The sequence below is a fragment of the Amborella trichopoda genome, chromosome 12 (assembly GCF_054954075.1).
Source record: "Amborella trichopoda isolate Santa Cruz 75 chromosome 12, AtrichopodaSantaCruz75HAP2 v2.0, whole genome shotgun sequence".
Lineage (NCBI taxonomy): Eukaryota > Viridiplantae > Streptophyta > Magnoliopsida > Amborellales > Amborellaceae > Amborella > Amborella trichopoda.
Window position 1 is genome coordinate 13,695,939 of NC_142347.1, and position 27,769 is coordinate 13,723,707.

The 27,769-nt window shown below is 38.6% G+C and overlaps 1 protein-coding gene across 5 annotated transcripts in view; it reads left to right on the forward strand.

Moving 5' to 3' along the window:
- Positions 1-25,711, forward strand: part of HAT3.1 (Homeodomain-like protein with RING/FYVE/PHD-type zinc finger domain-containing protein) — a 56,853-nt gene extending 31,142 nt beyond the window's left edge. For all 5 annotated transcript variants that reach the window (XM_088854030.1, XM_088854028.1, XM_011630739.3 and 2 more), the window contains 7 exons: positions 1,078-1,243; positions 1,338-1,461; positions 1,561-1,673; positions 1,836-2,261; positions 4,737-5,120; positions 24,782-24,871; positions 24,969-25,711. In XM_088854030.1, the coding sequence (XP_088710156.1) occupies positions 1,078-1,243; positions 1,338-1,461; positions 1,561-1,673; positions 1,836-2,261; positions 4,737-5,120; positions 24,782-24,871; positions 24,969-25,373 (1,708 nt within the window). In that variant the 3' untranslated portion in view covers positions 25,374-25,711. The remainder of the gene's footprint in view (positions 1-1,077; positions 1,244-1,337; positions 1,462-1,560; positions 1,674-1,835; positions 2,262-4,736; positions 5,121-24,781; positions 24,872-24,968) is intronic.
- The last annotated feature ends 2,058 nt before the right edge of the window (positions 25,712-27,769 follow it).

The window sequence follows — 27,769 nt, forward strand, 5'->3', positions numbered from 1 at the left end:
TCTTCTTCAATATGTTGACCTTCTCAAGCAACTTCTTGAGCATAGTTTCTTCATACTTTTCTGGAGGATTGACGTCTAATTTGGCCTCTTGCAAGGATTTCACATTCTACAACATGCACCAAAACTCAACATTTTGTTAAAATCTTTAAGATAAGGGTGATGCCCATGCTTTCACTTAGGATTGGAGATGATACTCTTTCTTTATTTTGATAGAAATATTAATAAAAAAAAGACAAAAGGGCAAATGTCACTTGTTTGTACTTTTTGAGAGGCATAAAATATTATCCATCAGTCCCCAAACCTACTTTGTGCAGAGTCTTTTGTGGTATAAAACCCTAAAAGTAAGGTTTCTGTCCAACTTCTCTAACATATTTGTATGTCTCCATGTGTGTGTTTTCTTCCACCCCCAACTACTGAGTATCCCAAGAGTGCTCCTGAGATTTCCCCCGTGAAGCACTCCTTGGTAAGCCTCCTTGTAACCAGGTGCATTCTTGTGATTTTGTTGTACTCTAATGATACTTGCATAGATCAACGCTTTTTTGTGATAGTTTATTTAGAAAAAGAAAGCACATGAGATTGAAATATAACATGGACTGATGTGGGGTAGTTTGCTTTGGTGTCACTACCTAAATTTTGATGGTATGCTTTCTGCATTTTTCTTTTATTTATATTTGTAGTCTTTATGTACTTCATGCTTTTAAATAAATGCTTTAAGATATCAAGATTTAACTTGGAGGAAAGTGATGGCCGTTGCCATGTATCTAATAGCTGATGCTACCATGATAGTCTCCTGTATTGGAGTCAAATGATCTATAAAACTGTTTGTTTCAGTAAAAGTTGAAGTTGCTTTCTGAAATTTCTTTGATTGTCATTAGACAAATTTTTTTTTTCCTTTTCTGAAAGAATTATGACATATTTGTTTGAAAGAGTTGTTGACTGTTAGAGCAGTTTTTAATAGCTTTACTCTGAATTATATCTTGAAGGAGGTGCCATAGTTCCTAGCACATGGCCTTTTATAGCGAGAAATTGTAATATCTTCTTGCTTCCTCATATTGAAGTGATTTTGCAATATTGCAGTCAAGAGAAAGTCAAGCCTGAGAAGGAGCTTAAACGTGCAGAAGATGAAATAGTGCGCCGCAAATTGAGAATACGTGATTTATTTCAACATCTTCAAACATTATGTGAGGAGGGAAGGATTCATGAATCTTTATTTGATTCTGAGGGGAAGATTTACAGTGAAGATGTAAATTTGCTTTTGTTGCCTATCGCTTACATCTTATGATGTATAGTTTAGAATTGGATGCATGACTAAGTAGATTCTACTACTTTTCGTGCAGATTTTCTGTGCCAAATGTGGCTCCAAAGATGTACCTCCTGATAACGATATCATATTGTGTGATGGTATATGTAATCGAGGCTTTCATCAAATGTGTTTGGTACCTCCTCTATTAAAAGAACAAAGTAATGTTCCTAAATCCTTAGCCGATGACTTTTCCAAATGGAAACTAGTGGTTCTGTCTTGACTTATTCCATTTCTTCTTTTTTGGTCCCTTGGTGCAGTTCCACCTGGGGATGAAGGTTGGTTGTGCCCTGGATGTGAATGCAAAGCATTTTGTGTTGATTTAGTTAATGATTATCTTGGAACTGACCTTCTCATTGAGGATGGTTGGGAGGTGAGTCTCAAAATCACGGGGTATTTGTGCTGTAGGGTTTCAAAGAATGCTACATTAGTTTTAGTGCTTCCTTCCTTTAATGGTAGTCCAATACTGACGAATTAGTTACTTCAAGGTTTTTCTCATTTTTAATCTCGTTGCTTGCTTAACTTTGCTTTGTAGAAAGTTTTTGCTGAGGCTGCTGCCTTGGCCTCCGGAGACAAGCAGTACGATGATCTTGGACTTCCCTCAGATGATTCAGAGGATAATGATTACAATCCTGATGGCCCAGACATTGATGATGAGGCTCAAAACAGCAGCTCAAGCTCCGAAGAGTCTGATATGACATCTGGATCTAGTGATTCTGAAAGCTCATCGAGCGATGATGAGGCTTCCAGCTTAGATGAAGGTTCTGGATCATCCTTGCCAGGACCTTTCCTGTCTGCTGATTTGTCTCTTAATGGCTCTGAAGGAAGATCTAATCAAAAGAAACCAAGGATGAATTCTGAGCTTCTATCGATTCTGGAGCCAGAATCTAATGGGAAAGTTGTTTCCCCTCTACCAGGAAAACGGAATCGGGAAAGATTGGACTACAAGAAGCTTCATGACGTAAGTTTTGTTAGACTAACAAGATTGTTAAGCCTTAAGGGCTTCAAAGTTTTGGATTTGAATTGTTGGTTTTATATGTTGATAATTAGCTTCATATGTTCTGGGAACTGTCATGGGATTTTCTTTATTCAGTAGATTATCTTGATGTTTTCAATGGAAAATTTTGGTTTGCGCATGGCAAAATCTTTCTGGCTGATCTGGATTTCCTATAGTTCATTTAATGAATCAACATAGTAAAGCAGATATGTAGCATGCAGTCCAGCAATAGAAGATTATTTTTCTACATGTGTTGTCTTTGTGAGGATGCTAGCCCTTTTCTGTATTAACATTGTATGGTCAGCATGAGACGATGATGGAATAGGTTTTAAAACTTGAAATTCCTTTGAACTCGGTAAAATTTGATTCTTACCCAAATCATATCCGAACTGTCATTACACACCTGTATATGTATGTTATACATGCATATATATATATGCATGTGTCGACATCATTCTCGCTGCAACATAAATAGATCTCCCGAACACATAGCTAGAGATTTTTTTTCTTTTTTTTTTGGGCTGAAATTTTGTGCAATTTTTATTTGAAAATAATAAATTTCAAACAAAAAATTGTGAGCTCTTGAGTGCCTAGATCAACCGTCCAACAAATGGATGGCTTGTGTTTGGTGGACTTATTACTCGATTTTTTCTTTTTTATTTTGATAGCCTAGATTTGATTCACATATCTGCAAAAGTTTGGGCCCAATAGGCTCTTAATGATTGAAATGGCTTACAAGAAGTACAAATATATATATATATATATATATATATATATATGGGAAATGATATCATGTCAACATGTCTTTGTAATATAATGAAAGTACACTTCTAGAAAACTATGTTTGTGGTATTTGTATGACCTGAAATTTTGCACACATACTCTCTTCATCTCAATAATCAATTTTAAAAATTTGGACCCTATATATAGTCAAAATGAGTCCCCTCCAACAATGATAGTAGACTGTCCATTTGGTGAATTTTAAGATCTAGGCCTTTTTTTTTTTTTTTTAACATTGTTAATCTAATGGTAATAAATTTATATAAAAGATCCTTTCTATGGCCTAGATCTAAGCATCTTCCCAAAATGGACGGTCTATGTTAATTGGGCTTAAAAAAACACTTTCTAGGTTGTGTTTTTAAATTTTTCTTTTTTTGTGATTATTCATTAGAATTAAAAGAGTGTATATTTAAAAATTTTGGACAAACAAATTGCCCTAATATGGTTTTTGAAGATTGTTTCATTATATTACTATAGAACTGTTGCATGACTCCCCTATGTAGGGAAAAGTTTATATTAGGTGTCAACCTTATACTGTAGAAGTAAGGCAGGCCTCAAAATCCTTCGAAAAAGGTTATTTTTTATGCTGAAAACCCTCCAATTGATCCTCTTGAGTTCGAGATGTCGGTTATGGGAAGAAAAAGAAAAAAAAAGTTCTATTCCTTAAATTCTTACATCTTGTAACACATTTTCTAGACCATCCATTTTCAAGATTTTCAAGTATTTGCATATCTGCTTGATCTGCACCATTTTTTACATTTTAAATTTCATAATTAAATGTGAAATATATTTTGCATCTTTTGAAAAGTTATGGAAGTGTACCTTGAGAGAGAGAGAGAGAGAGAGAGAGAGAGAGAGAGAGAGAGAAGGACCAAAATATAGCAAATGTGCTACATAAGTAATGGCTTCCACATAACGAGGTTTGAAAACCCAACATTTCAGTTGCATTTTTCTCTCTCTTAAATCCTTTGCTGCTGCTTGTTTTTCTCTTATTTGTTTCTCATTGCTCTATTTAAAACCGTAGATCTCTGTGTGTGTCGCCTTTCGAAAGTATCACAACCTAATTCCAACAAACAGCATCACAACTCTTTTTTATTATTATCTTTTTTGACTAATGGATATCGATGGCATGCCATTTCCTTGCGCCCTTGGATATCAAGGGTATGCCACAATTCAAGAATGGCACACTTTGGTTGGAGTTGTTGTTGGAAGGTTTAGAGACCTTTGATGGGTTGTTTAATATTTGTCAATGATTGTGATTTGGGTGGATCAAAGTCTGTAGATTGCAAGTTCATTAGCTGATAAACAGTAAAATGTTGGGGATCAGTGTTTAGGATACCTACGGTCATTATAAATAGAGTTCGTTGAGTCATTTCTTGAATTGTTGGTTTATTTTTTTTATCTAATGAGGCTAAGGACCTTAAACTTTCCCTTAACCTGTCCAAAGCCCGGGTAAAGAAGGTGGATTGCGTTAGGTAAGCAGCCAATGTAAAACTTTGTCACATCATGAACCTCAAATAACTGGGATAAGGCTTGGAAGATGATGATGATCAGAAACAATAATGATTACATTTCATTTGATGTTTTCCTGTTCATTATTCGGTTGTCACATTATTCTACTTCACCTACTACTGTATCCATTTGTGTTGGGTATTGCAGGAGGACTATGGAAATGTTTCATCTGATTCGAGTGATGATGAAGATTGGGTTGCCATGGATACCTCAAAGAGAAAGAAGAGTGGTGGAGTTGGAAGAGGGACCAGATTGCCTACAAAACACTGCACTTTATCCCCTGGGAGTCTGAAAATTTATGAATCAATCCCGAGCTTGCCTGAGACACAAATTTTATTGCAGAAACCAAATTCAGAGACAATACAAGTTGGCAGTAGTTTGACTCATAATATCCCAGGGAATAGTCAGATTCAAGTTCATGGTGTCAGTGCTTCAGGTGTAAAATCTCATGTAGGTGGTGGTGAGCATATATCTTCTAGAAATGGGCCTGTAACACCTCTCTCTAAAAGGTTTGGCAGACTAGTAACTCAGGTATTTCTCAGTTGTCGATCTTGTATACATTCTTGTAGACTGAACTGACTTGAATTACATAAAGCTTTTGTTGTACGTGTGCTAGAGCGAACAAGTGTTAATGGTTTGTCTTTCTTCTTACAAAATGCTTTATTTCTTGTCTCGAGAAAGAATTGAGTTAAATCGCATCCTAATAGGAAAGTTTATAGTTGACAGTGTGGACAATTTAAGTGTATCGTTCTTCTTCTTGGAGTCTTATTCTCAATTACGATCTTTAGAATTATTTGAGTCTAACTTCTTAGTAACTACAGTTTCTGCATTGCAACCCGTCATTGTAAAAGTTGTTTTTCTTGACTTCGGAAGCAGTTGTGTTGAGGATTCCACTTGTGATACAGGTTTTCAAGTTTTGGGAAAACCCCCTTGTTTCCCTTAAAGTGACTTTTTTTCTTTAGGTCGTAGTGATCTAGTCATCTCAGATGGTTATGTAGGCCTCTGCATCAGATAAAAAGTTAGGTTACTTGACCTGGGCTTCTTCATGTTACTTTGGATAATCATCATATTGTCATGTTGAAATTTGCTTCCATATTTGATGTGGTCTGTTTCATTAGTTTAGTTCTTTGAAATACTGTCTTAAGCACTTTAATGTCTTTGTTTGTGGTTGTCCGTTATCTTGAGATTGCTCATCTTGAGTTATTCTTGGTTGGATAACCTGCTTTGCCAAGTAGAAAGAATGCTTTTGAGCTTCAGTTTGGCTACCCCTTTCTATGTTATTTTTTTTTTTTTTTTTTGTTATTGTTAACTGTAACCCTTTCTATGTTCTTTCCCAGGTAATGTCTTTTTCCAAGTTGATATGGCCTTTTAATTACCATGTTTAAGATAGTGGTACCTAGGGGAGAATTCCCCATCTTCTTGATTGATTTAGATTAAGAAGTAAGGCAAACAAGTTCTTTTTTTTAGGGACATCAGCAGCAAATTGGAATGTTTTTCCATGTTGGTAACTATCATTTTCCTTTCTGTACGTATAATTTTACATTTAATAGTAACCTAGGAATATACAGTATCAGTATCGATACTGTAATTATCAACGAAAAGAGAATGACAGAAACAGCAAAAAAAGGAAGACACAAGATCGTGATTTCCATTATTTCAAACACTTGGTGGCTGATCATGATCTTAATAGGTGCTGCATTGACTCTTCATATTTTGGTCCATCATATTTTGATGGACTGTCATGAATGAGCCTCCCTGCCTGCCTCACCAAGCACCAGAGAGTGGTCTTGAAGGCTCCATAGATGGAGATGGAATGAATCCGAGAAGTGCTTCAAGAAGGATTTAGAGATGGAAAGCTCCAGATTCTTGTGGAAGGTTCTACAAGTATAGAGATTGTTTGGGAGGAGTGTGGGCATATCTAGGGTCCTCTAGTTGGCTTAGAGGATTCTACAAGTGTCTTTAATGTAGATGTATATTGTATAAAAATGGAAAATATTACGGCGTAGAAGATTGTAGAAGGCTCAAAAAATTTCCCTGATTCTTAAACAAATATGATTTGTCATCATCCTAGCCATAGTTTGTCAGAAGTGAGTTTGAATAAAGGGGGAACCCCCGATTTGTAACCAAGGTTTGGGAGTGAATTCTTTATAATTTCCTTGAGTACCCCTTGTTCGCCGTTACTTAAAAAGTATTGTGCCAAAGTAGATGAGAGTGCTGGCAAGTAGCCACACCAATTTCATGCAAGAGGTAAGGTTTTGAGTGTTGAGCGCACCAAGCATTGTTTAGCTTGTACGACGTTAACATTCAAGCCTCACACGTCTTGAAGAACTATTATAGGCTGTCCGTTAAGCCTCCCAACCTTCATCATTGGGACAAGGCATGGGGTTTCCCAACTCATGAAGCACACAACCCCTAAGAATGGAATGGGGACTGGATTGGACATGTCTAGGAACTCACAATGTTGAAACTTCTCTACCTTGACCATCCCTGTTGGCATCTGCTCACCAGCATTTGTCAGCCTTATAGCAAGCTAGCACACCCTTGGTTTGCTCTTGCCCAACACCCACACCTCTCCTCTCATATGAACTTGGTGCAGTTACTTGGGAAGGTTTCTCTCCCTCATATCGACATCCTATTTGATAATACGGTGGGGTTTGAAGCCCCTAACTCTTACACACTTGGGCACATTCTTTCTTTCTCAAGTAGCAATGACAAATGGAACAAGTGGTCATAGTTCTCTTGAAACTTGGTTGCAATTATATAAGCTCACTCCGTACCATGGCCCAATGGTCTTAGTACTTTCTAGTCCTTCGACACTACTCTGTTTTTCATATTTACATGATATACAAGAATATTCAGGATTCTTTTAGAATCCTCTAGGCCCGGTGGAAAATACTAAATACACCCACACTCTTTATATGACTCTTCACGCTTTTTGAAATCTTCTTCACCTTTATAGTCTTTCCAAAGCATAATTCTACTCCCTTGTAGATATTTTCATCTATAGAGCCCTCTAGACCACTCTTGTCCACGGTGATGCGTGCACAGCCCTTCTTATTGTTCCTACTCCAGTAAGTAAAGTAGTAGGAGAAGGACAAGTACCTAGACTTGTGTTACTTCAGAGTCTAAATGGCTGGTCGTGTTCTTATTCTTCTTTATCATGATTTTAATGGGTGCTGCCTTGACTCTTCTTGTATCCACCATATGACAAGGACCAAATATGGATTCACATATTTGAAATTGATTGAAGTAGGGAAACAGTGAATCTACATAGGTAATGACACATTGCAATTTGTTTTCTTTGGGAATACACTAGATATACCCGGGGGTAGTAGTTTGTGACTCATTACACCTCATACCCTCACGATACAAGGCTCCATCTATTGTTAGGACGAACAAGGCCCAATTATTGTTAATCAAATATTCGTTTTCAAGACAAATGCCATTGGGAAGTATGATGTTTGTTTTGCTTTAGGAGAAAAAAAAAGAAGAAAATTTTCATCATTTAAATACTAATTATGTTTCCTCATATGTCGATGTGTCGCTGCCTGTGAATGTTGATGATGAATGCCGGTGGTGTTTGTGATATGGTATATTCAATAGTTGACACATTGATAAGTAGAATATTTTGAGAATGTATTTAATCCCCAGTTTGCATTTGGTTACATGTGAAGCTTTGAGCACTGCAGTTTTTGAAAATTAACCAAGAAGCGGGGAACAATTATATGAATTGTTGAATGTAATTCACTTATACCTTTGTGGATCTCTAGATTTCATTATGCATATAGGAAATAAATGTTTTTAATGTTAACTGAGGATTTTTATAAGATATGGCTATGTAAATTTGATTAAGAAGAAATTTTGATGCCTTATAGAAAAGAATATAAACTTGGATGCCAATATCAGTTTGAAGGCACGTAAAGACCTTTAGAAGTGAGTGATGTGGGTTATATTTTTCAGATTTGTTTCACTAGTTCTGCAAGGAATACAGGATCAAATAATTGCTTTACAACCTCCAGCAAATATTGTGTAGCAGAAAGGTGAAATAGGGGCTTCATTGGATATTATCAGATTTATAATGAGTCATGCATAGCTCACATCAAATTTTTGGGTGCTTGAGCTCAACCTTGTTAACAAAATATATTTGGACCTTTCAATTCATACATGTGGATCTCGGACCTATTAGTATATCACCGAACCGCTTTATTTCCTCTCTAAGATATAAACATAAAACTTGGATCCAGTGTTCCAAAAAGCGCTTGGCGGCACTTACACGGCAATGGCGGTCCAGGGCGCCCAGCTCCTAGGTGAGCGCTCAGAAACTGGGCGGCCCAGTTGAAAAAAGAAAAAAAACTGATGACCGCTAATGATTTATCCATAAGAATTTTGATAATCCATAAGACCATAATCCATAAGAATTTTGATAATCCATAAGACCATAATCTTAGTTAAAAAAAAAAAGATAGAAGACCAAAAGAGAATTTTAATAATCCATAAGACCATAATCCATATTTTTATACAATGCTAAAACAGTAAAACCATACAAGCATACATTGATAGTTTGATACACTGTAGACTGTACACACAAAGTTAGATAGTAGAACTAGAAACTAGAAAGTAGAAACTAAAAATAAGAAAAAGAAAATCTATAGAAATTCAGAAAATATACAGTCTAGGACACAATAGGCGGCACTCAACACAACAGTCAACACTCAACACCAAGAATCTTTAGTCATCATTATTATCATCACTGTCATCAGAAAGAATAGGGTAAGCTTCATCATATGCATCAGATTTGAGGCCATCATCTTCAGAGTCATCTCCCTCTTCAATATACGCTCGTTCTCCTATGTTTCTTCTGAATCCGCCTCTTCCTCCTCCTCTTCTTCTACCTCCCACTTACTAGTATGTGCAGATGAGGCCCTAGGAGTCATGGCTGCTCTACCCTTTTCTATCTTTTTGTGCTTCTCTAAACTCAAATATTGTATAATTTCCTCCTTGATAGCCTCAGGAACATTTTTATACGGGGCAACATCCCCCTTAATGCCGACAATGTGTTTTTTAAATCGGTAAATGCCCCCATTAGTATCCTTTCCACAATAATTATATTTAAAATAATTTTTATTATTCGGATTCGAGTTGTAACCGTACTTTCAACCCAGATCATCACTTCTAGAAGAACCTAAAGAAGATATTTTCATAGAACAAGGCTCATTATCATCATTTTCTAATTCTTTTAAATTCAGAAGTTGTCTAATCTCATCCCGGATAGTTTCATGAACCTTTTTACAAGAAGCAACATTCCCTTTAATACCAGCAAGGTGTTTCTTGAATTGGTTAATACCCCCATTGGTATCTTTTTCACAAAAATTACACCTTATACAATTTTTATCGTTTGGTTTTGGGTTATAAACATACTTCTAACCTGGACCACTTCTTCTAGAAGTAGCAGAAATAGATTTATTCAAATGACAAGGATTTTATTCTTGTTTTTGTTTAACAGAACTCATATATTGCTTAATCTCCTCTCTGATAGCTTTAAAAACATTTTTACAAGAGGCAACATCCCCCTTAATATCGATACGATGTTTTTCAAACCGATTTATGCCCCTTTTTGTATCTTTTTCACAAAAATTGCACCTAATGCAACTTTTGTTATTTAGATTTGGGTTATATCCATATTTCCACCCCGGATCTCCACTTCAACTAGATCCTAAAGAAGACATCTCAAAATAAACAAGCAATCTAAAAACTAAAGTTTTGCACTTACTTTGATTGCTCGAACTCCAAACTCCCACTTCTAAGATATTTTTGGTGCTAAAATAATAAAAAACACCCTCTAATAGGATTATAAACTCCAAAACTAAATCAAATCTACTTGGGTGATGTCTGGATCCGTTTTTCGGAACTTTGAGAAACATTTCGATCCAATGAAAGTCACAAAATTTAGTTTTCTTGAGGTTCTTTCTCTTTAAAATGGGTTCTTGTGGGTTTAGGTTTCAAATGAACCTAAAACCCATCCTTAAAACCCTTTATGTTTCCAAAAAAATCAATACAACGAAAAAAAATAAATAAATTCCGCCCCTACGCAGGGCGCAAGCCCTTGTCAGCCGCCCAGGGACTGCCATCCAATTTGGCCGTCTAAGCCTGAGCGATGCCCTGAAGCCTACTTGACCGCCTGGGCGCTAGGCCATCCGCTTTTTTTAATAGTGCTTGGATCTCAACCTCATATAAGTAATGGACTCTTGAAACCTAACCCTTACCATTATGAGAGTTTTTAGGATACTTTCTTCACATTAGCACGAGATAAATTGTAGAGCAAGTCTATAAAGTTTTCTTTCATTGGCTATTTTGAGAACCAATGCAAAAGCTCGGACTCGTGCAGTGACTTGCCAGGTTCCAGCAGCAATCAGTTTAATGAGTCCTTAATGTGTGGGAGGCTTGACCTAGGTGATTCATGGTGCTACTTTTAAAAATTTCCAGCAAGAATCAGACAATTCGCCTTTATTCATGCTCCTATATCTTCCTCGTTCTGCACATGCCTACTGTAAAATTTACAGGAAGCAAGTAGACTAAGTTCCAAATAAGAAAAGCATACCATGCACCCTCAAAATTTGCAGCCACTTGCCCAAAATGGTGCTCCTTAAACATTCGAAACTGTCGAAAAACCAGCAAACCAGAATTTGCCTACGTCCTCCCCCCTAGGGCTTCGTACACCCGATGCAATCTCCCTTGTCCGATGGCACACCATCTAGTCTACAAGTTCCCTTCCTTTCACAGGGTTTTGGGTAAAAATGTTGCAGGTATGGTATTCTAGTTTGCAGGCTCTTCTGATTGGGAGAGCACTCAATGCCACACACAACCCTCATATGCATGCCTGACCTTCTCTCTCTTTTTCTTTGACCAAAATCTTCTAGGAGGAAGATATACCTCCTTGTTTTGGGTGAAGAAAAAAATCACAGAGTTGTAGGTACTGGGCTTTCTTCTCTCTCTAGGTAGAGTATCATAAAGCTAGCCCTCTCCCACACGCACTTCCGCTTTCTGTCTATTTTCTCTCACAACCCAAAACCTGGATATTTGAATATCTATTTTTCCAACGTCCCACGTGACCTAACTACACATGCAGGGGGCTTGGTTGGGGGCTGCGATCCCCCCTTGAAATCTGACATTGGAGCCAGAGCGGAGCTCTCTCCTTCCATCAAGTGAGCTTAATCCTTATCTTATAAGGATGTCGATCCCTGACTGAGAGGGATCTTGATTTCTTTGGAAGGTGATCGTGATTGCATTAAAAATGGTGTGTGATCATGGTTTGAAGGGATCTCGATCTTGGGGATGGTCCAAAGTTTTTGAATTTTGAACTCGACATCTTTGATTTTATTCTATTTTTTTCTTAGTCAATGTTTTAACTAACAACCATTTGTAGACAATATTTGTTTTGCATTTTCATGGCTGTGGTTTACATTTAGTAGTTTAATATTGGCGAATTGATTTGGAATCGCCAGAGCTGGCTCGGATCTGGGGGGCTTGCCCGTCTCGGATAATCGTGAAGAGGGGAATTGCGAGGGTTGTCTAGAACCGGGCAGTTTTCACTATTGAGAATTGCCTTGTCGCGTCTGCTTTGGGACTCTGGTGATTTTTAGGTTCATCATGGCCCTGCAATCTCTCCTTTTTCAACAAAAAATAAAATAAAAGACTTTTGGGCTATAGTGTTCTCATTGTGCATGTATCAATTATTCTTGAGGTAGGGAGCTTCAGCTATGGGTGATTCCTCAGCTCTGGCTCCCTCTTTAACTCTTGCACCTGCTCCCAACAACTAGAGACCTAAGCCTAGTTTTCTCATGTGGAGCTCTTTCTAAAAGTTAGCGACTCATCTATTATGCCAAAAAAGGGTGGAGTACACTTCAATGAGCTGTCTAATGGTAAAGTGGATATAAACGGAACTTGTCTTCTAATTTTAATGAGAAATTCATTATGTGAGAGGGCTAAACTTAGCCATCCATCTTTTCATAACCATCATGAATTAGGGTGGATAATACACCATTAGCCCATAGAGGATTCCTAGTTCCAATATTCTCCCAATTCTTCTTGAAGTCCAATATAACCTTCTTAGGAAACTTAAACTTCCAATTGGATTCCATAACAAACTCCATTAGATTTCGAATTCCCTCTATGATTCTATTCCTAATCACGGCAAGATTTTCTTACCACCAAAAGATTATCCAAAATATTTTCTAGCTTGCCAGCTAGGATTCTTGGCTTCTAGGAACACTAGGACACTGTAAAAAATTTCCATACACCCCCCCAGATGAGTTGAGGGGTTTTGCCAGGCTCCTCGAGCCCGAGTTGGATTCACCGACTTTTCTAACACTGCTGAGAATTCTTAAGGGTTCAAGTTTTACAATCATCAATTCATGATGGTGGAATATGGAAGCCTGCTCGAAAGGGAGATGTTAATCTCTTGGATTGGATGATGAAAGAACTCTTAACGTGGCTGTTGGCCTGTTTGAAATGGAGGTTCGAGGAGATCGGACCGAACCATCCATAACAGTCCATGAAGATGGTTTTGTTGAACTGCCAAAATTAATCAGATAATTGCATTTGAATTGGTACTGGCTTGTCATGAAAGACGATGGTTATGCTCCTGTTTTTTGAAAAAGAAATATAAATAGCATGCTTACAAAGAGGTTGTAAATGCACACTACTCATCTGATGGATCAATGTGACGAATGAAGGGATCAGCACATTCAGATGAATTAAGTGAAGGAGCGAATCGAGCTTCCCAAGATAGAAAGGCCATTGGCTGCACATCAATTCTTAAAACGAAATAAAAGGCTGATGGAATTATAAACAAATTTTTTTATGCTAAAAATAGTTGCAAAAGAGTTTACTCAAAAGGAAGGACTTAAACTATGTTGAAACATACAATTTATTATCCTGAATTATTTCAAAAGGGATTCTAATACTGCTTTATTGAAATGAGTATTCCAAGAAGGCTTCTTCATGAAGCAATCAGAGGGTATGTAGTTGAAGGTAAAGAAAACAAAGTATATGAAATAAAAAAAATCGTTCTTTGGCTTGAAGCAGTAATCTTGGCAATGATAGTTGAACATTTTGAATCTGTATGTTGGTTATGTTGCAATTAGATTAGATAATTGTTGATCTGATAATTTAGAACAGCAGAAGTAAATTTTGCTATCCTATCACTCTATATGGATGACAAAAGGTAGACAAAAACGAGCTTAAACTGTAATTGTGAAATGAAGAGCATGGGTGATGCATCATTGGTCTCTAAGGGGAAGATAAATAGAGATAGAAAGTGTTACTTTTTTATTATATTCAAAGAATAAAATCTTTAAAAAAATTGAGTCAAGGTGGATATGTAACCCACGAACACACCTATCTATCAGGAAATGAAGTTGTAAAGATGATATGTCTAGTTGATCAAGAAAAGTTGAATTGGAGCATATTTCTTATCATAGGCGATTGGATGCATAATGTACATATGGTGTACATTAAACCTATACCAGCTTTTGCAAATAGGTTTATTGTGGTATTGCTCTTTGGCAAGCAGTGAAAGATTACTCAAATACATTCAAGGACAAGCATTATAAACTTTGATAGTAAATAGATGGTTTGGAAGTTCAAGAGTACTTAGATGCATTTTTCATTAAGGTAGTGCGGGGTTTGAGCAGGTACTCCACCCATTATATTGTAAGAAATAAGTACAAGGGGTTATTACAAAGAAAATAAAGCACGAAGATCTCGAGAACTCACTATGCAAGAAGGTCCTCAACCACATACATTCAAGGTATCACACACTCAAAGGACTCAGTGTTTGGGAAGCATCTCCCATTTCTTGTACATCATATTTTGACTTTCGTACTTTGGGAATGGTATGAAAGAACTGATAGGGGATGTATGAAAGAATTAGGGAGACAATCCCCATTTCTTGGTCGAGTGAGAAGTAGGGACACAAACGTCCTAACTACATACACTCAAAGTACTGCGCACTCAGAGCACTCAGTGTGGGAAACAACTCCCATCTCTTGTCTATGATATTTTCACTTTCATTCTTCGGGACTGGACAAAGAATCTGTGATACAATTTACATGCAGACTTGCAGAGAGACCCTAATGACTGGAAATCCACTTTTGAACATATTTAATTTACAATTAAGGTGTAGCATCCTGGTCAAATGAGAAATATGGATGTATTGTTTGGCATTACCTTGGAAGCGGATTATATCACATGTCAGATAGCAATGACTTATGCCATTTGGATGAGCCACTTCATGAAAATCAAACTACTGGTATGGTCATTTCACCTTGCTGTAATAGTCAAACTATAATTTGCTCAATAAACAATGAAGATAATAACTCTATATGCAAGCACATAAAAGTGGACGTGTTGAAATCTCGCAATGGTATAACCTCTTTGACAATGACCTTGTAGGTTTTTATGAACCGTCCAATCTTTTGTCCAAGCATGGCATATGTGGTTATATTGGCTGTATGAAGGTTTTAATTAAATTGCTTTCACAAATATTTTCTCTTAGAACTTGGCAACTTAATTCTGTTCAAAGGAGGTTTATATTCTATAGATAAACGATATCAATGAAGGACATTTGGATTCAATGCACAAGAGATGTGGTCATTCAACATCTATGTCAGTCCACCAGTGTAATTGGAAATCTTGAAATGTTGTGAAGGACTTTTGGTTAAGGCGTTCTCGGTAACGGGGCACAAGGGATACAAACACCATCAATGCATATTGTTTCAATCATTCTCTTTCTCTCTCTCCTTAATGGTAGGGCTGGCAATGGGCCGGTGACCTTGCCCAGCCCGGTCAGCCCAGCCCTAAAAGAGTAGGGCCTGGGCCACAAACTATGGCTTGAGGGCACTGATACACTAAGGGTAATAATGCCTATATGAATGCGAGGTACACGTACATAGAGCCCCCAGCAGTTTGCTCCTACGCGTTGGCCAATCAGGTATTCTAATGGTAAGTTGTGGCCCAATAATCTCCATCTTGCCTGATTCTGTTTGTCCAACGTGTGTGTGAGAGAGAGAGAGAAAGAGAGAGAGAGAGAGAGCTATTAGCTTGGTATGTGTGTGAGATCAGCAGTTCTAGGTCACCATCCTAGTTATTAGTGGGGTCTGGTGCAATAATGTGTTGCATGAGTAGCATGCTTAGTGTTTTTATCTGCCCAATTAATTTTTACTGTACTTTGTTCATGGCTCATCAACATCCAAATTCCATTAAATAGCTAGAACTGTCCATAGTTACTTTTGAAGTTTTTTACTTTTTCTACAAATTGGATTCACTTCAAAATTTTAGGGTGTCTACGCCTCATTGAACCTCAACAATAAAAATATTGAAAACATAATTCAAATCATAATTGACCAAATTACCCCTATGAGTGTTTCAGCTTTATGGTCATTTTATTTTTTGATAATAATTTTTATTATATTTTTTATGGGTACATGATGGTTAGAACTTAGAAGTATGTGACTTCTAATTTGAGGTGAATTTGATGTATATAATCAATACAAAACTTTCAGCACTAGCGAATGACCTTTGCTGTCTGACGGAATTTGTATGGTGATGATCCATGAGAAAAGTGCTATAGAAATTCGATCATAGTTGTGTTTTTAAGTGTCACCTCACACACGTGCCGAGAGAGAGAGAGAGAGAGAGAGAGAGAGAGAGGCATAAACACTTTGAAAATAGGCATCCATTTTTTTTTGGGTAAGTCAGTGGGGGAGAAGGCACCCTACCCGACTTTTCATGAAAAGATGTGAAAAGAACAATTAATGTACAACCCTGTAATAGGGCATTTGCGCTAGATCATGTAGTGAATGAGGAGAAAGAAAGTTTGGTGGTCTATGGCGCCACATAGTAGCACCATGGCCAACAGGTGCACTCTCTTAGCGAGTGCATCAGCAACCATATTTGCCTCCCAAAAAATATGTGCAATGGACCATTGCTGCATAGAAAGTCTGGTACGGGAGTTATCTGCAATTGTTTGTAGCAGCCATGGAGCACGACATCGATTTTGAATGACATTCACAAGTAGGGCTGAATCACTTTCAATTTGAATTAGAAAGCAATTCCTCTGATGAACCAACTAAATGCCTTCTTAAAGGGCCAAGAACTCTGCATGGTTACTAGAAACAAATCCAAAATGAAAAGCCACAACAAAACCACCTTCACTTTTCCTGTTGACTCCATGACCACCTGCTAGACCTGGATTTCTCAAGGAAGCACCATCATTATTGAGCTTGTACTTCTGAACCTCAGGAAATGACTACACCACCGGAATACGAGATTCTTGCTTCTGTTTACTCCAATTTATCTGAAGACTACTTATAATGGCTTTTTCTAATAAATGGAAAGACCACTTTTTAATTTCTGCTAGTGTCTGAACATGTAAGGTAATTCGTTTCACAACGTGTTCTCTCCTGGTGGGCCTTGACTCAAAGACCCTCCTGTTGCGCTCCTCTCATAGAAACCAAATAGTAGTAAAAAAAATGGAAGATTATATATTACGGAGACCATGAGATTTAAACCTGAAAAATAACCACCACCTAAGTAACTCAGGGGCAAAAGTGTCAAGAACGAACTGTTTTCCACATCTCCAAGCTAATGATCTTCATACTCCATGAGCAAAAACACTTTGAAATAATAGATGAAAGAGGTTGTCATCATGATTGCTACATAAGGGACATAAAGAATCCAACTGCATGCCCCGCTGCTGCAATTAAAAAGAAGTGGGTAAACGATTTTGCAAGGCTAGCCATGAAAACTATTTCGCTCGTGGGTAACATTTAGAAGCCAAAGTGCACGAAAAATAGGTTGTGCAGAACTTTTATGCCTAATAAAATCCCATGCCCCTTTAATAGAGAAAAGGCCATCAGCAGAGTGAATCCAGACTAATGAATCCTTCTTGGGCTGTAGAGGAAGAGTGTAGTTCTCGACCTCCCTTCATATATCTCTCAAAGCATCAGATGCGGGAGGTGCCAAAACCTAGGATTGAAGTGCTCCTCCTATAAAGTCTGAAACCCTGCTCCCAGCAGCGGCCCAATCCTCCTGAATGGTATCCCTATGCAACTCTAATAATGACTAACTTGCGAACCATGGACCCACCCAGAAATCCACCATCTAACTATTACCAATATTCCACTGTATATTGGCTCTCAAGTGCGACAAGCTAAGTAAATTTTCCTTCCAGGCATGAGAACATCCTCGTTTTGCTTTAGCCTGCCATATAGAAGAATTCCTAAAGTAGCAATGTTTGAAGAACTTGGCCAACAACGAGGATGGGTTTTCCAAAATCCGCCATGCTAACTTCATCATTCATGCAATATTGAAGTCCTCCATTTCCCGTACCCCAAGGCCTCCTTTAGCTTGAGTGAGACGTACTGTCTCCATTTGACAAGATGAATGCCTTTCTTTTCTGCTTCACCCGCCCATAAGAAGTTCCTCTGTATTCTCTCTATCATATTACATGCTTTCTTCAGGAGAATAAAAGATAACAGCCAGAAAATCGCTGATGCTCTAAGAACTAACTTAAGCAATTGAAGTCTACCTGCATATGATAGACATAAAGTCTGCCACGAACCATTTTTATCGAACACCTTGCCCACTAGACCATGGCAGTAGCTGTGCCTCAGATGTCCACGAAATAAAGGTAAGCCCAAATAACAAAATGGTAGAGCTCCTTCAAGGAACTCTAACTCCCTCAGGATTCTCCTACGTCCTCCTCGTGGTGCACCAAAGAGGAACGCCTTGCTTTTAGAAGAATTCAAAATCTGACCAGTAGCCCTTTCAAACTTAGAAATAACTTCTTGCATAGCCCTGGTAGAGGCGATGGATGCCTCACAAAAACTGAACACATCATCAGCATAAAACAGATGAGATACCCCATAATCACACCCTGAAGGAAAAGCCCTGGGAACCGTGCCTTGTAACATAGCACAATCAAGCTGCCTACTAAAGAAATCCACAACCAATAAGAATTATGGAGATAGAGGATCCCCTTGCCTCAAACCTCTCTTCCCTTTAAATACCCTTGGGAGATCCATTCCTCATAATAGCAAAGGAAGTAGTAGAAATGCACAAGCAAACCCATGAGACAAATAGATCAGGAAAACCCAAAGCATGCATTTTACCCACAATAAAATCCCAGAAATCCCTGTTATAGGCACTACTATTTGCAGACACATTTTAGGCCGAACTGAATTCCTATGGCAAAGAGACATGAGTTCATTTGCCATGAGGATGTTATCAGTAATAAGCCTACTTTTCAAGAATGCTGCCTGCCTAGGATCAATAAAGGTTGAATTCACACAAAAAAATGGGGGAGAATAAACCATTTTTGGTGAATTGGCCCTCCATTTGGAGGATGGTGGATCTCAGCTTTCAAGGACTCACAATTGATTTTTTCTCTCTTTGAGATTGTTTATATTTCGAGACAGATGCGGAAACTTTTGGCGCAAACAAAAATCCCTCTAGCTATGCTTTTTGGTGATTGGCTATTAACTGTAGCTATAAGCCAGTTAACTTAAAAAATGCAAGTAAATCAATAGTTTTAGGGCCCTTGAAATAAGTGGGATGAACTTGTCTATGAGCTGCTACACCTGTCGGGCCCTGTAATGTTTACAATGGGCCATGCCTGGTCAATCAAGGTGTATTATGCTTTTCATTCATCCTTGTGAATACATTGTACTTCCATGGGCAGATATATTGTGGCAGGTGTTCGAATGACATATTTATGTACCCTGTTTTGTTTACAAGCCGTAACATGTTTATCCATCTTTTCAGAAAGGTGATCACCCATACCGTTCTCATGTTATGACATCTACTGTGTCTCATACATGTACATGCCTTGTTTATCTATTTGGTCCTCATGTTATGCCACCCACTGTACCTTTACATGTAAATACCATAGATTATGGGCCTGGCCCACCTGTAGCCCTAGTAGTAATCCCTACAAGTTTCATTTGGTAAGTGAGAAGAAGTTTGTAGGTGCAAGAGCGAAGGAGATTTGGGTATATGTAGATTATGAATTGTTAAGAAAGCAATATTGGGGAAATGGTTATCAATTTGGAGAGGAGTATGATGGTCTATTGACTTAATTCTAGGTTGGTACGGGGTGTCAGAATTTTGTTGGGGAGCCAAGTCAAGATGGCTATCCTTGGGCGAAGGTTTCTGTGGCTTGGAGACTGATTGTTGGTACTTATGATGACTTTAGTTAGTTTTTGAGATGACTGGTTGAAGGTAGGATTCACATTCTCTTTGGGCAGTTTGGATCGTGTGGTGATATATTTCTGAGAAATTTTTTCTTTTTGTTGGTATTATCAAGGGCTGCTTTGGAGCAGCTAGGGCCACCAGTGGTTTCAGGATGACTAGAGAGTCTTATGGTTGATATTCAATAGGAAGCTCAAGGTCCAAAAATCGAAGAACTTTTTAGTCTGTTGAGGGATGTGCATGCTGTCGACAACCCTTCTTGGAGGATGGATAAGAGGGTTTGTTCGAGGGAGATTCAAGGGGTTTGATCCCTGAGATCCTTTTAGGAAGTGCTTTTGACAGAAGTTGGGCTACAGGCCAGTCGCTGTAGAGAATTCCTGTTCTTAAAGGATTAAGATGGCTCACTTTCAGGGCTAGCAGTTTACTATTCACCTCAGAAGCAGGCTTGCAGATTCCTTATACTGGTGTTACTAGTCATGAGGATACTGATTCCATTGACCATTTTTCTCACCATTGCAGGCTGGCCAAAGCAGTATGGCCATGTGCCTTTGATCCATCCCATATGATGTGGGTTGTACCAGCCTATGTATCCTCTTTAATGAATGGTTGAATGTCCTTGGCAGTGCAGATGTGAGGCTGATAGCTATGGCAATTGGAGATTCTTGTAAACTCAAGGTATTTGAGTGGAAGCAATACTTGCATCTTCCAAGGGATGAGGGTCTAATTGTAGATTAATGGAAATGTTAAAGGAACAACTCTCTCTCTCTCTCTCTCTCTCTCACTTGATATATATATATATATATATATATATATATATGGGAGAGTCTGAGGTCAGCATGCTAGCTGACATCTACAGTAAACATCCAATGGCCCATATTAAATATGGGCCGATCCAATGTTGACGATTGCATTTTGTATTCGAATTTTAATTTTAAATTTTTTTTTACATTCAATTCACTTAAATTTTTAGCGTTTACTCTTAAAAAATAGGCAAGCCTAATAAATATATTAAAATATAATTTACAAAAAATAAATTGACCAAAATACCCCCACCCTAGGTGGAAACAAGTTTATCTCCTAGGCATTGTCTTAACTTGAGTTTAATATCACCATGTTGGCAGCTTTTCGCAAGCTTCTTCGTGATAGAGATTGTGAGGCCAAAGTGGCTATCTTAGATCCAAATTTAATGGACACTAATAAGTTATCTGGGACTAGGTGGGATTGGAGGCATTCTTAGGGGTGGAAAAGGAAGGAATTTTGAAGTCCTTCTTAGGTCCCATAAATGTTTATGACTCAATCGTGGCAGAAGGCGCTCTCACACTTACCAAAGAATTTGTGATATACACAAGGTTTCTATGTCATGGTGAAGATGGGAATTGTTTAACATGGATTGATGGGCTCATAGAGTGAAATCGGCCTCTAGGAGAACGGCTAAGGCTTGTAAGGAGTTCGCCCTTTGTGCGTCCAGGATTGTAGTTATGAGTGGCACCTCCACCTGCACTAATTCCATACTAGGCTCCGAACGCACCGGCTCAAGCTTCCTCGCTTGAGTCGGCACTTAACACGACTCTAGCCATCTCGCAGGCTTAGCCTGCTTCTAGTTTGGTGCAACCCATATTAGCTGCATCTCCTGCACCACAAATTGTGCCATCAATTATGGGCAACCAACAGGCCCTCGAGGTTAAAACCTTTGAGGCAGTTGAATTTGCCCAACTGAAAGGCGAACTAACTACATTTGAAGAAACCCTGGCTAAGATGGGAGTTTCGAATATACTCTCTCCATGATCTTATGTCAAGGATGTTCTCAGGGATGTCTAACCCCTTCTCTGTGTTTCGTGTTCCCAAAGTTTGAAAACAAGTTCAGTGGGAAGGGTGACCTTGATAATCACGTCATCGTTTACCTGTTAATTGTTCCAGCATTGGAAGAGAAACCACGTCTCCTCAAGGCGATGTTTCAGTTCACTCTTTTCGGACCACCTGTAACGTGGTTCCGAGAAGTAATTTCTAAGTACCCTGAGCAGACTCTTGATGAATTATTTCGGCAATTCGTCAAACAATATCAAAGGGCCAACCAACAACCAATGACCCTCGAAGAGTTGGTTGCAACGAAACAAAACGTTGGCGAGTCGTTCCCCAACTTGGCTAATCGATTTCAGGAATCCACATCAAAGGTCATTGATTACGCACTACTCGTGCCCTCTCAGATGAGTATGTGCCTGTTGAGTTCCCTGCCATAGTACATGAACTTCTTCAACCACGAGTTGCGACCTTTCTCATTTCAACAGATGATTGATCAAGTAGCTTTCTATGAAACGTCGAAGGTCGCCGCTGCCAGTGCAAAGTCTGAGAACCCGACAGTGGTCGTATGTCACAAGCTAAACCAAGGGGCAATTATAACAATGGCAACAAAAAGAACAATACTACTGCCCATGTAGGCCAGATTGTCGTGGCACCGGTTCCGCCCCAGGCTCAAAAGACTAATAATCAGCCTAAGGGTACCTGTAGGACCAATAACTTCAATGCAAACACTGAAAACAAGAGGTGCTTTCCGGAAGTTAACCTTCCAGCACTGCACGAACGATATTAACTAAGATCCTGTGAGCAGGGCTCATTTTTCTTCCAGAACTTGTTCAACCAAAGTATGAGGTTAAAGACAAGTCCAAATGGTGTGGATACCATAGAAACCACACCCATAGCACTGAAGACTGCTATAACCTGAAGCGTACTATCTAGGAACTCCGAGATAGTGGTGTTATCAACCGCTCTCCCACCGATGCACCGATGGTAATCAGAAGATAGGAATATTTGCCAATCTGCTTCCGTATAATGGCAAGAAAGCTGAAATCGAACCCCCTAAGGAGGCTGGACCTAGCTTGAAGATAAGCCATTCAGGGGAGACTTTAAAGTTCAAAACCTTAAGATATCCAAGGAAACCTCCCAGTTTCCCCTTGGGATAACGTCATCTTCAAAAGCAAAGGTGCCATAGTCAACCGAGATTCATGCATAAACATGATTTCAATTAACCGGGCCTACACTCCACAAGATGAGAAAGTTGAAAATCCAAAAAATGCTAAACCAGGCATCGTCTTTGTGCCCAATAAAAACCCCTCAAGAGGTTGACCACCTCACGAGGAGAGGAAGCCACTTCAAGCCACCTCGATTGATGGCTGACATCTGGAAGAAAGGTTTGGGAATCTCCCCAAACCTAATCAAAATCCCAACGTGCCCAATGAAACAACAAAGGAACAATAAACGGACACAGTGGAGCCTATCACACGGTACAACTTGCCAATTCATCTTAGTAAAATTCTAGCATCCATTTCTATCATGGATTTACTGAAGAACTCACCCGTTCACCAAGCCCAAATCAAGCATCCATTTCTATGATGGATTTACTGAAGAACTCACCCGTTCACCAGGCCCAAATCGAGAAAATATTGGGGATGACTCATGTCCCTACCCATACTAGACTTAAAGAGCTGAGCAGTGGGTTCAACCTCTTAATGTCACCGACCCCCATCCCATTCATTGATGATGATATACATCCAGGGTTCGACCGTTTCCACACTCATCCGCTTTATATCACCGTTTTGCATGAGCAGTTATGAGATCAAGAAAGTGATGGTTGACAATGGGGCGTCTTTGAATATCTACCCTTTGAAAACTATTCTAAGAGTTGGGTTATCACATATAGACCTTGAGGCTATAAAAATTTAGTTGCAGCCTATGAGGGGGCCCAGAGAAAAACCTTAGGGATCATCCCTCGCACTCTTAAGATTGGGCCAACTGTCAGAATAGTAAGGTTCTATGTCCTTGACATTGAACCCTTCTTCAACCTACTCATTGGTAGGCCATGGCTACATGAAAATCTTGTCATGCTTTCACTTTCTACCAATGCATAAAGTTCCCAACCGCTGGAGGTGTGGCTCGAGTACGCTCATTGAGCCGGATGGGTAGGTCAGAGAAGCGATCTGGATTGGAGGAGCTGGGGGCTGGAAAGCCGGTGCCAACGACAGAAAATGGACAGCTGGGTCTGTTGCACAAGATATCCTGGCTAAGGATGACTAATGGCCGGTGGTGCGGTCGGAGGGTATGGAGCCGATTGATACGGCTGACTCGAGGGTATTGAGTTGGAATAGGGGTTGAATAGGCCACCTGCGATTGATGATATGGGACCGGGGCGGCTTGAAGAGGATGCACTGATGGATTACTATACTTGATCTGAGAAGGGTCAAGTCTGGACTGACTTCGGGATAGATGGTCACGTGGTCGAGCCAGTTCTACAGAAGGTGGAGGACGAGAAGATTGGCGGTGCCGGCACACACACAAGATAGCAAGCAGCTATTTGAAATGGTGAATTTACTTATGATGCTACTTGGTCAAGCTTTTGGCCTGCTGTGCATTTTGTTTGACTATGACATGTTCATTTATCGATCATATAATTTCCGCACTTTATATAATTTATGGTGTAGGCTTTGTTTAGCAAGTTTCCGATAGTGGGGCTGTTTACATGAAGGTTTATGAGACTATTTATTGTTGTGCTCGGCTGGACAGATGTATATAAAAAAAAAGATGTTTTCATGCATGACTGTACATTCAAGAAGTTGATGTCTTGTTTATGCAATATTGGTCAATTGAATTCCTTCCCTCGAGAGCCGAGCCATCCTGATGATTTTATTCTAGAACTCACTTGATGTCTCAAGTTAATTTTTGTTGATAATCATGTGCATACTGATGATGGATTATTACCTCCAAACCTCCATTGTGGTTCCTAAAAAGTTGAAAATAAATAATCCAACTAGGCCTGATTAATCGTTTGCACTGTGTAATCATTGGAGCTGCCTGGAAGATTCATTATGTTTGCTGTTGTTTTGCTTCATACTGTTATGCGTAGGTTTGATGATGTCATTTCCGTACTGACTGATCTAGGTTTGTTTCTGCAGAGCCTCCATAACTCCTTTAAAGAAAATATGTATCCCACAAAAGAAACAAGAGCGAAGTTGGCTGAAGAGCTTGGTATCACATTCAAGCAGGTCTGTATTTTTCCATAGCTGCATGCTTTAATACCTTTTAAAACTTTCACTTCGCAAAAACTACACCGAATCCTGATTGAAGCATATATACATGCAGGTTTCCAAGTGGTTTGAGAATGCTCGCGTGGCCTTGCGCAATGCAAAACTGTTACCGCCTGGCAAAACAGTCTCTCCTAGTGTGTCCCATCCCATGCCTTCCATGGCTTGCCAGATGCCTACAACCAGTGGAGGCATGGAAGAAAAACCAAATGAAACTGGTGGTGAAGAACCAGAACAAAGAAGAGAGACTTGTGGCGAAATCAATTCCTTATCGAGTCTAACAAGGCTTGACCAGAGGGATGGTGGCGTTCCTGAAGAGTTACTGGAAACGAATGCCTCTCTAGTTGAGGCTAGTGCAAAGAACTCTCAAAGAGTTCGAACACCACAAAAGGCAAGTCAGGAGAATAATGAGGTAAATAGAACACGAGGCATCCAGACAAGAAGTAGGAAAGTAAATTCCTGACTATTTATTGTTGAGAAGATGGGACCCTCGAATACCTAGGTTGGGTGGCTGCAATGGAGGAATTTTTGGATTGGGCCAGGACCAATTTTTGATGTTGGAATTTATTGGATTTGTTTATTTTTTCCAAGTTATCAATTTGGGGTATGCCCTTTGGGTTGCTGCTCTTATTAAGAAAGTGGCATATGCCAATTAAATTTAAGTCTGCCTCACACCTTGCTTTCGCTGATATGAGCAGTTTTAACTCTATCTTCCTCTTTGTTGTAGTACTGAATACTGATGTCCTTATGTGTAAGTTAAATTGGTAATTTTGCTTTATATCCCTAATTACCATTTCTTAAGATTGCGAGGGACTTCTAAAATTCGTTGATAATTTTTAGAATTTATCTGAGGACTGGATAAATCTGTGGAAATATTTGCAATAAGATCATTTATCTGTTGTACAGGTGGGTCATAGTCATTTCTGGTTAGATTTGAAACTTGAAGGTTGAGTATGTGTCGGAGTTCAAAGAAAAGTTTTTTCCAAATTATGTGACATAGTTTAAGCTATCCAATTTGACATTTGTTAGCTAGGATTAGTTGTGAACTCTGTATTCTAAAAATAAATGGTATTATAGTATACAAAAACCATGGAGCTAGTTTATATAGTTTTGCAGGACTAAAAAAGAAAAACTCCATCAAAACCTTAAACAAGGTCTAAAAGAGGGGTGTAACGGAATTTGAGGCTGGTCGGTTCGTAAGGTGGAAAAACTGGGGGAGACTTTTGAACATAAGGGGAAATGAGATTGTATACTCTTCTCCCACGCGGGCATATATCAAGAACTTGCTCCCGTGGGCAAAAGCTTGCTTGGGAAGATTTTTTTTTTTCTGAAAATTTGGGAACCACATAAACTTACTAGATGATTAAATTAAAAAGAAGAAATTTAAATTTCGAGTTTTTAACACTTGGATCTCATGTTAAACATTTCTTTTTGATCTTGAGGCATAATTTTTCCTTTCATGCCCGTAGAAAATTCAATTAGAATTTTTTATTCTTTTTATTGAGTTTGGCCTATTAGACGAGAATATTATGTTCCCAAATTTTATGGTCCCAAAAATGCTCTTAAATTTGGTTTTACTTCAGGGACTAAATAGACAATGTGCTCCCTAGGGCGCATGAAATCTTTTGGCAAGGTAAATTAACATTAAATCTATATGTTCTCATAATGACACGGTTTCTGTGAGTTCGCATGGAGAGATGCGGTAATTTATTATTGAATTTGTTCACATGTAGAGATGCGGTAATTTATTACTGAATTTGATTTAACATGGAGAATATTAATCTATAAAAATACATAAATTTAAAAAATTAGAAATGATATTTTTTTGGAGAACATATTTGAACCATTTTGGAGGACTATTACTTATGGGACCCAATTTTGGTGGGAGGTGTAGGTGTAGATCTCGGAGCCTGCATGGTAATTGGATGCACCAAACAATTTTCCAATTAAAAATGATTTCATATCTTTTATACGTACACTCAAGACCTTTTTTATTTTTTTCAAGTCAAGAATGGGTTCGAAATTCTAGACCCATTATTTTCAAGTGAAAAATGTATTTGGTGAACCCATGTTTTAACAAAAAGTTGTTTGATGGGATCCTATTTCAAGTGTTATTCCCATATAAATTTTTGTTGACAACTGGAATGATTCCTTGCCCCATGGGAGAAGTTGTCCATTTGCTTCCTCGGGCAAAACCTGATTTAGGAGTATGTTTAGGACCTAAAGACTTTGAATACGTATCATGTTCAACATAGGGACCAACTTCCTAAAAAAAAAAAGAGGTGCACTATGTAGTCTAAAAAGGTGATATATATATATATATATATAAAAAAAAAAAAAATGGGAAGGAAAAATTATATAAGGTTGGCATCTTAAAATATAGAATTAAGGTGCACCTCTAAAACCCTTCGGAAAAAGTTGTTTTGATGTTGGAAAAATATGTAATTGATCATCTTGACATTGAGTTTGTCTCCTCTTTCGTTGTGCCTCAGCATTTATCTATGTTCTCTTGTAGTTATTCCCTAGGTTCCTTTCTTTTTAGCTTTTCTACTCTGCCACCTCTTTCTTACCCCTTTTAGCCCTATTTTTTGATAGCTGGTTGTGCCCCAACCCCCACAGCGGCGCTGCCAAGTTCCGAACGATATCCTTATGGGCACCGTAATCCTGTGTAGATTAGCGCTTTCTTCCAACCCCGGCTTGTGAGGTTATTGACAAATTGGTTGTTCTCTATCGAGAGTTTTGATTTGTGGTTTGGTTTGACTGAGATGCTGGGGAGACTGTCGCCTGTGGAAGCAGTTTCGTTTAGATTAGTTTGGTTACTAAAGTTACTAGTGAATTTGGGTCCTTTGGTGTTGATTG